This window comes from Malania oleifera, chromosome 7, assembly GCF_029873635.1.
Source record: "Malania oleifera isolate guangnan ecotype guangnan chromosome 7, ASM2987363v1, whole genome shotgun sequence".
NCBI lineage: Eukaryota > Viridiplantae > Streptophyta > Magnoliopsida > Santalales > Ximeniaceae > Malania > Malania oleifera.
Genome location: NC_080423.1, coordinates 15,428,509 through 15,438,176, shown reverse-complemented (window position 1 = coordinate 15,438,176; position 9,668 = coordinate 15,428,509). Strand labels below are relative to the sequence as shown.

The 9,668-nt window shown below is 36.4% G+C and overlaps 1 protein-coding gene across 1 annotated transcript; it reads left to right on the top strand.

The window, feature by feature from the left end:
* The first annotated feature begins 7,491 nt into the window (after nt 1–7,491).
* Nucleotides 7,492–9,313, top strand: LOC131159941 (alkane hydroxylase MAH1-like). Its single transcript, XM_058115186.1, has one exon. The coding sequence runs from the start codon at nt 7,549–7,551 to the stop codon at nt 9,076–9,078; it is 1,530 nt and encodes a 509-aa protein (XP_057971169.1). The 5' UTR covers nt 7,492–7,548; the 3' UTR covers nt 9,079–9,313.
* The last annotated feature ends 355 nt before the right edge of the window (nt 9,314–9,668 follow it).

Sequence of the window (9,668 nt, the reverse complement as noted above, 5' to 3'; positions counted from 1 at the left end):
TGACGGGTTTTGCAGCCCAAAGGCGGGACCCAACAATGGCTGGCCGACCACTGTCAAGTCAAAAATGTCTATAAGTACGATGGGCCCGCCACACTCTGGTCCAAATTGCCAGTTGGACGTCTACACTCTACATTGAAAGCCACATCGACTATCCATCTCCCACCCCCTCGTGGGGTGGTTAGCACCAATATGATCATAGATATCTTATCTATAAGCTACGGTACCGTGCTCTTGAACTGAATTAAACTAACATCCGGGTTCTGATAACATATAATATATGATAATATAGCTTTTAACATAAATAGATTGATAGCATTTCTATAATTTCATAAATATGGCCTCGTGCCAAACTTTCATAAATACGGCCTTGTGCCGAACATTTAATAAATATGACCTCACGCCGAAATCATACATAAAACACAGCCTCGCGCTGGCTATCAATCACGACCTTGCGCCGAATATCTCATACTCATCATTCTAAGTAATAAATCAATTATAATGTATTTTAAAATCATAATGTATTGTATTCTTTCATAAAATCTAAAAAACATACTTCATTCATAACATTGTCATATCATAATATTTCTCACGTAAAATAATATTCATGCCACACATTTGCTGTATAAAACCAAACATTGTATTCTAAAATCATAGTTTCTGACATCTCATACATACATATACATTTCAACATATTAGCAGTATTTTCCCAAATGTGCATTTCCTTCGTAATATACAAATAAAATACATGCTTTCTTGAAAATAAATTTACTAATATATAATAATAATTTGCATGAAAAAATCACTGCTTTAGTTTATTCCCTTACCTGACAACCAAAAAGCCCCTATGAATTCCTGGACTCACACCCGTAGGATTTCTTGATCGATACCTTGAAAATGAAAACTCTCAGTACTAAACTTCAGTATTTTCACGTGAATATCATTTCCAATAACTATACTAAGACCAAATTCGGCATAAAAAACCTTATCTCAACTCAGGGATGACTTTCAATGGAGTTCCACCGACGATCCGCTCTAGCAGATATGCAAAGAACTTCTCTAGGAGTGTCGTGGTGGCTTTAGATCCTTCAACCGGTAGAAATTCAGCCCGAAATCGAAGAGAGAAGAGGAGGGAGCCGAAGGGAGAGAAAAAGAGGGTTTCTGCGCAGATTTTCAATCAAAAATATGAGTTTTACACTATTTGTACTAGTGGCTTCGTCGACGAGCCACGTCACCTCGTCGACGAGGTCAATAGTAATTTCGTCGACGAGCTCTTTCCTTCGTCTACGAAATTCAGAGTCACCCCAAAACCTCTCGATATTTTCTCATCGACGAAACTTGTCTTCTTTGACGAGGCCCTCTTGTACCCTCGTCGATGAGTCCCTTGCTTTTGTCGATGAGGACCTGATAATTTTCTCAGTTATTACTCCCAAAATGCAATTCGCATTCGTCGACGAAGTTGACCGCCTTATTTTGTTTCTGTTTCCATTTCCCTTCCTCTCTATTTAAATACCATTTTTATTATTCGGGTCATTACAGATTATGTTTTCACATAAAGCAGATATGTACCTAGATACGCACATTCATATACATATCAATGATATGGATATAGTGTAAGCTCAGTGATGCAAATTATTATGCTATCAACACTCAATATGGTATTAACAATAAGATGCTCAAGAGTGTTCAATACAAACAATATCTTGGAATCTAAGCAAAGTACTTCACTAGCAAATCAATATTCTAACGATATGAATAAGATAATCAAACTAGTTCAAAAGAGTTTTCCTTAATGAAATATGCACAATATTAGTTTGAAAATATTTTTTTGTTTGAAAAATCTTTACATAACAAAAACTAAACTATTGGATACTTGCAATAAAGATGCAAATATCCTAAACTTACTTAGTTTATCCCCACACAAGATTTATAATATGAAAATCTGTGGGATAAACTAAAGTTAAACCTCCCCAATAAAAATATTGCAATCAATCAATCAAATGAGAGTTTTTAGCAATCTTAGCAATCACAAGCACTCTAGAAATGTTCTTACAATCTCAGAATATATCAAGGAAGTGAAGATTTTGAGATTATTTGGTCAAAGAGAGTATTTTGAAAAGAGAGAATTTTTGCTAATCTAATTTGCTAATTAATATCTAATCTTGCAAATGAGCCTATATTTATAGGCAGGGGTAAAATTTTAACCGTTTGGGATATGTTGGGAATAATTAAAAAAATTATGAAATAGTTAAAATGCAATTAGCCCAATTTAACCCAGTTTTATTGCGGTTAAAATAATTTTAACCCGCCGAGGTTCGGGTGGCTGAACCAAGGTTTGGTCGCCCGACTAGACTAGACTCAGTAATAAAAGATATTCATGGCAGTTTGGTTGCCTGGATTCAGGTTCGGTGACCCGAATCAAAGTCATTAGCATTGCTTCATGACTTCGGGTGCCTGGTCCTATATTCGGTGGCTCGAATCCATGTGTTCGGTCGCCCAAGGTTCTTTTTGAACTAAAACGATCGGTCGCCCGAGTTGGTGAACTGTCCTTTCCAAGGTGTTCGGACGCTTGTAGAAGGTAAGTACATTATTGGTCGGTCGCCCAGGAGCCTAGGTCAACTGTTGACTTATCAACAGTTCAGGCGCCCGAGGAGTTTTGAACTCCAAGGGTTCGGTCGCCCAAGCTCTCTCAAATTCCTGACATTTGTTCAATTTAAGGCATAAACCTAACATTCTTATATATTATATGATGTGTGTGAGTGTTGGTACCTAGAGTCATGCTATGGTCTTATTGAGCGTACCATATATCCTATATGCATAATGTGCAGGTAAGATAAATGCAAACCATATCCTAGGTTACTATTACAGACCCATATTACAATCATTGAATTTACAATTACAAATTAAAAGTCCTCAGGGTCTTCTAATTGCTTCAAGTGACATTCCTTGGGATATTCATTTAAGCCTGCACAAACACTTGACAATCATCAAATACTTAAGTATTTGTCATTATCAAAATCAGGTGCGACCTATAAGGTCAACATGGTGACTTGGAGGAACAAATTTAAATGGTACAACAGGAGGGATTCATTGAACTAGGAAAAGAAAATTTTGTTTATAAGTTGAAGAAATCTCTTTATGGGCTGAAACAATCTCCAAGGCAATAGTATAAAGGGTTTGATTTGTACATGATGAAGATTGACTACAAATAGTGTGAGTATGATTGTTGCGTATATGTGAATAAACTTAATGATGACTCACTTATTTTCTTGTTATTGTATGTTGATGATATGTTGATAGCTGCAATAGATTTAACTGAGGTGAATCAGTTAAAGGACCTATTGCATAAGGAATTTGACATGAAGGATCTTGGTTCAACCAAGAAAATACTTGGGATGGAGATTCGCTGAGATAGGACTGCAGGGAGATTATGGTTATCTCAGGGCAGTTATGTGCAGAAGATGTTGGAGAGGTTTAGCATGGCTGATTATGAGACATATCAAAGGTCCCCTATGCTAGTGCTGTGGGGAGTTTGATGTATGCCATGGTATGTACAAGGCTAAATTTGGCGTATGCAGCAAGCGTGGTGAGCAAGTTCCTCTCTAATCCAGGAAGGCAGCATTGGGAAGCCGTCAAATGGATACTTAGATACTTGTGGGTATATTGAGATATGGCATCATGTTTGGCAAGCAATAGAGTTGTCCTTCAGTTATGGGGTTTGTTGATGTAGATTATGCTGGAGATATAGATGACAGAAGGTCTACAATGGGATATGTGTTTACCCTTGTAGGAGGACCGGTGTGTTGGAGATCCATGGTATAGTCTCTAGTTACATTGTCCACAACTATGGTGGAGTATATGACAGTTGCTGAAGCTGCAAAGGAAGCCTTATGGCTCACTAGTTTAGTCAGAGAGCTGGGGCTACAACATGATGGTGTGGTGCTGTATTATGATAGTTAGAGTGTCATTTACTTGGCGAAGAATCGGGTATACCATACTAGGACCAAGCACATTGATGTGAGGTTCCAAAGGGTTTAGGAATTGATTGCTTTGAGTGAACTTGTGTTGGAGAAAGTTCACACGTATGAAAATGCAGTAGATATTTTGATCAAATTAGTTACTTCAGAGAAGTTCAAACATTTCTTGGACTTACTCCATGTCTCCAAGTGATACAAGGGAGACATACTCAAGCAAGCGTTTTTAAGTTCAAAGTGAAGCAGTTCATGTTTTTGAGATTCTCCTAAGGGGCGTATAATCACCAAGGTGGAGATTGTTATTTGTGGCTCTTATACTTTTGTTTTGATAAGCAAAGAAGGAAGGAGGAAAATATGAAGGGGCTAGCACAACAAGACTCGTCGACGAGAGAACAACAGAGGTTCGTCAACGAAGGCTTTGAAGCTCATCGATGAATAATTATCGAGAGCAGAAAATTTCAGACTTCTGGCATCGTTGACGAGAGCCCTATATTCATTGAGGAAGGTTCTTCTTGATCTCATCGACGAAACCCTATGTTCGTCGACAAGAGGCATCTGGGCTGCGGCAGTTTTCCAAATTTTGAATTTTTGAACATTGGGTGGTTGGGCAAACAGGGGGAAACCTCTGAGGAAACTCTATATATGTCATCTGGGTATATTTTGAGAGTGAGAGTGATCATTATTGAAGTGTATTGTGTACATTTTAATTTCCTTAGTAAAATTTGTGTGCCTTTTTTGCTTCTGTGGATGTAGGCTTTGTCAAACTATGTAAATCTTTGTATTGATCTTGTTCTGATTGTGTGTGTTATTTACATTCACTTGTTGTTGTTTATTCCGCCGTGCATCTTCATTATACGATCCTTATCACAACAAAAAACTTCATGATTATGGTTTCTTCAAGTCTCACCTGGAGAGAAGTACTGTATTTCCTGCTTGAGAATGTCTTCCATCCTCACTTCCTTTGCAAGGAGATTGTCATGGAACTTTGGTGTTTTATGGCACATTACGCAGACACACATGTGGTGAATGATGTTGTTGATGAACTTAGCTCATTGTTGAAGTTAGTGGCATCTTCTCAATCTGTTCTTATTCCTTGATGCGCTTTCAGAAAGTTAGCAAGATCAATCTGTGTGCTTCTTACTTGTAGCACACAATCTACTTGTGGATCGATTTTATAGTTCTATTAGGTGACAAGAGATCTTAAGCATCATGTCTTTTGAGTGTGGCCCTTCTTATGGAGGGGTTCCCCCTCACATTGCTTACAGACAATAGAAGAAATAAAGCCATGGAAAAAATTATTATAGATTATTATTACTTCATAAAGAGTTTTGATGATGAGTTGTACAATTCTGGTTTGTTTGGAGTGCCAGTTTTTGCACTATCTGCTGCCTCCCTGTTTCATGTAAAAAGATTCTTGTATACATTATTTGTGAGCATTATATTGAGTTTTGTAAGTATCAAACTGTTTGAATAATTCTAGAAACATATAGTGTCCATTTAGTTTTGGAAAATAGTTTTTATTTTTAGTTAATAAATGAACGACAATAAATAGTTTTGGCACTATTTACTTGGGATTGTTATTAGTATACATTCACATATTTCACATATATTTATATTAGTATACATTTATATTTTTAATTAAATTAAAAAATTAAATTTATTCTATGTGAAAATTTAAATTAATAAATGATTCCTCACTCCAAAAAATTAATTTATTATTACTATAATAACTAAATAAAAAAAGAGAATACAAAAAATTGAAACAATCCATGTTTCAAATTAGAGTTAAAAAGATTTTTGAAAATGACATATTTTGAATTATTAATAAAAAAAATGAATGTACAGTAAATCTCGCTACTTGGTCCAGCGAGATTTGCCTGAGAGAAAACTGGGGTTGATGCGTGACAAATTTCGCTGCTTGGTCCAGCGAGATTTGTTTAAATGTCACTGGACCAAGTAGCGAGATTACGTCAGAGTTATTTTGGAAATTATTTTTTCTCAAATATGATATTATTTAATATATATATATTTTTTAAAAAAAGATAAACTAAGAAAAAACTCAATTCTCATGCCTCCATGCTAGCTTACTAATTTTGTACTCTAGTGGTTGTTTGTTTACTTATTTATTTATTCCAAAATTTAACCTTATGAGTATGATGGAGGCTGTTAATGGTGTTTGTGTGTTTTTTAATATTTGGGAGTGGAAATATCAAGTGAGAGTAAACAATGAAATGTTTTCAAGATTTTTTGTAAATTTCAAATGAAAATAAAATTAATTTTTAGCTATAAATATTATATATATTTAATGAAAAATAAAAATTTATTTTATATAACTAGACAAAATTAGGAGGTATCTGAATAAATTAATTTTTATATTTTGAACGCTAATTTAAATATAATTTTATAAAATAATTATAATTTGAACATGAACCAATAATTAATGAATATAAATATTTAAATTTTAATATATGAATATATGTTATTTTTTTTCATTTTAAAATTTTAAACTCACATAATTATAATTACTTGATAAAAAAAATATAAAATTATTATTTTAATTTTTTTCACTTAAATGTGGGTTTGCATGTCTACTCTCATAAAAGAAATAAAACTAAAAAGGTATTAAAATATTCACTTACATCGAGTTTTACCCACACATTCGAAATAAAGTTCCCACGAACTATTATTTAATATTTTAATATTAAAAAAAATTTTAAAAGGAAAAAATTGATGAGGATTAGGTTCTGGCAGATGAGACTTAAAGTGGGTTGTTGTACTCCAAAGTCAGAAAAACTAAAAAGGATGACAACGACTATACAATATATATATAATGTATATCTGACATAATTTTATTACGAATATAAAAATTATATATTTAGTTAAAACATATAAAGAACAGAATTTTATTAAATATGATATATAAACAGGATGTACTCAATAATTTTTAAATAAATATTATTATATAATTTCAGATAACAGACAACAGTGTGTCCTAAAATAAAAGCAATGTATTGATCGAATACGCTCTCTATTAAGATCGGAGAGACCATTGAATCGAATGCATACTTAAATTTGATCCTATTTATGTTTTGAATTTTTGGACAACTATTGTGCTTTTTGTATTAGTAATTAATTTGAAGTATACAAAAATCATGCAGATGGGCTTCAAAGAAATTTTGTCTCTGTTTTTTTCTGCATCCCCATTTGGGCACGGGTTGCTTAGAAATGTTTCTGTTTTTATACTATCTGTTTCTTTCTTATTGCAGTCAAGTTTCACTTATGCATGGGATGATGCATGTAGGAACAAATTAATTTTATCCTACAAACAGATTCCTTCTCATCTCCAAACAACATTGTTAATTAGGTACGTATTGTCTATGCTTAATATATAATCACATTAATTTGTGTTATCAAAGTATATTAATTTTAATTACCCACCCTAAATTCTTTTTTTTTCTAAAAAAAATTAATTAATTAATTAATTCTCTAAAGTATATAATCCGTAAATCTTCCAATTGCTATTTGCCCTTCCAAACAAAGTATAATTGTGATTTCAACATTCAGTAGTCCAATACTCATGGCTCCCCTCCGTCTGCTTACATCAATGGGCTACCCCGAAATCATATTATCACTCGCAATCTTTCTCCTTCTCCGCCGCCTGAAGAATGGCTACGGCGTACTCTGGAACTTCCCGCTTGTCGGAATGCTGCCGGGGCTTCTCCTCCGAATCCCTCGCTTTCACGACCGCATCACCGCCATCCTCAACCAAAGCGCGTGGACTTTCTCCTTCAAAGGCCCCTCCTTCGCCGCCATGGACATGCTCTGCACCACCGACCCCTCCAACGTCCACTACATCATGAGCAAAAACTTCTCCAATTTCCCCAAAGGCTCGGAGTTTCACAAGTTCTTCGACTTTTTGGGCGACGGGATTTTCAACTCCGACGCCGACGCGTGGAGGAACCAGAGGAGGATCGCTCGGGCGTTCCTGGGTCACAACCGGTTCAACCGATTCTTGGTGGCGGCGACGAAGAATAAAGTGGAGAACGGGCTGGTGCCGGTTCTCGACCGCGTGGCCGAACGGGGACTGGTCGTGGACTTACAAGATTTTTTTAAAAGGTTTATGTTTGACGCCACTTGCCAACTGGTCACCGGCTACGACCCGGAAAGCCTCTCCCTCCGGCTGCCGGAAGTCCCGTTCTCGACGGCCATGGACGATGCTGAGAAAACCGTGTTTCGACGACATATCTTGCCGGAAAGCTACTGGAAGTTGCAGAGGTGGTTGGGAGTGGGAGAGGAGAAGAAGCTGAGCAAAGCATGGGAGACTATAGATCATTTTGTAGATAAGTGCATATCAATGAAAAGAGAAGAATTGAGAAAAAAAGAAGGAGAAGAAGAATGGGTTGGGGCTGATCTATTAACATTGTATATGAAAGAAGATGAGCCAACTGGGGATGAAACACTCGTACTCGACGACAAGTTCCTGAGAGACACCATCGTGAACTTCATGCTCGCCGGCCGGGACACCACCGCCGCCGCTCTTACTTGGTTCTTCTGGCTTCTCTCTAAAAACCCATCAGTCGAAACCAAGATCAGGGAAGAATTGGCACTAAAAGCGAAGCGAGGTCGTTTGTTCGAGGCAGAAGAGCTAAACAGGCTGGTCTACCTACACGCATCGTTGTGCGAAGCGTTGCGGCTGTACCCTCCGGTGCCGTTCGAACACAAGGCGCCTCTCCGGCCGGACATACTTCCGAGCGGGCACCGGGTGGATCCGAAGGTGAAGGTGGTTTTCTCGTTGTATTCAATGGGGAGGATGGATTGTTTGTGGGGTGAGGATTGCTTGGAATTCAAGCCAGAGAGGTGGATGTCGGAGCGAGGAGGGGTGAAGCATGAGCCGTCGTACAAGTTCATGGCGTTTAATGCGGGGCCCAGGAGTTGTTTGGGGAAGGAGGTGGCTTTTACTCAGATGAAGGCGGTCGCCGCTACCATCATCAGCGGCTATGGAGTTGCGGTGGTGGAGGGGCACCCGGTGGTCCCTGATCTGTCCATTATTCTTCACATGAAAAATGGGTTACGAGTTAAGGTTACCAAGCGAGATGACGTGAAGTAAAAATGTTTGGGTGGCACAGAACATCGATGTTACATATATTTGTATAAGGATGAAGTATTTATATTATATAGTTATATTTGTATCTCAGTGGCATGCAAGTCTCTTTAGTGTCACATGTTATGAACAATAGTTTATGACATTTTCTCCATAATAGTGCATGTAGAGTTGGCCTTTCTTATTTATGTATAACAATTATATCTCTTATTAAGAATTGTGCTAAGCATTGTAAAGAAAATATTAGGTATATTAGGAATATATATATTAGATCTAACATGATTTGATTATGTGTTTAAGAAATAATTGTCTAATTTAATTAAATACATATACATGACGGAATTAAATTATATTTAGCATATACACTTGGTGTGTCTAATACTTTCTCAAGCATTATAACCTAAGACAAACTTTAGTATCTTCTTTTCATTTTGCATATAAACAAGAAACAAGGTTATTAGTGACGGTTTAATAATAAAAAAACCGTCACTAATATTATTAGTGACAACTCTATCATATTAGTGACGGTTCCAATTTTGTCACCATATTTGCGGATACTAATACTTATTAGTGACGAAATATTCAAACCGTCACTA

Coding starts and splice junctions, on each gene's coding strand:
- LOC131159941 (XM_058115186.1), top strand. CDS start 7,549: ATGGCTCCCCTCCGTCTGCTTACATCAATGGGCTACCCCGAAATCATA.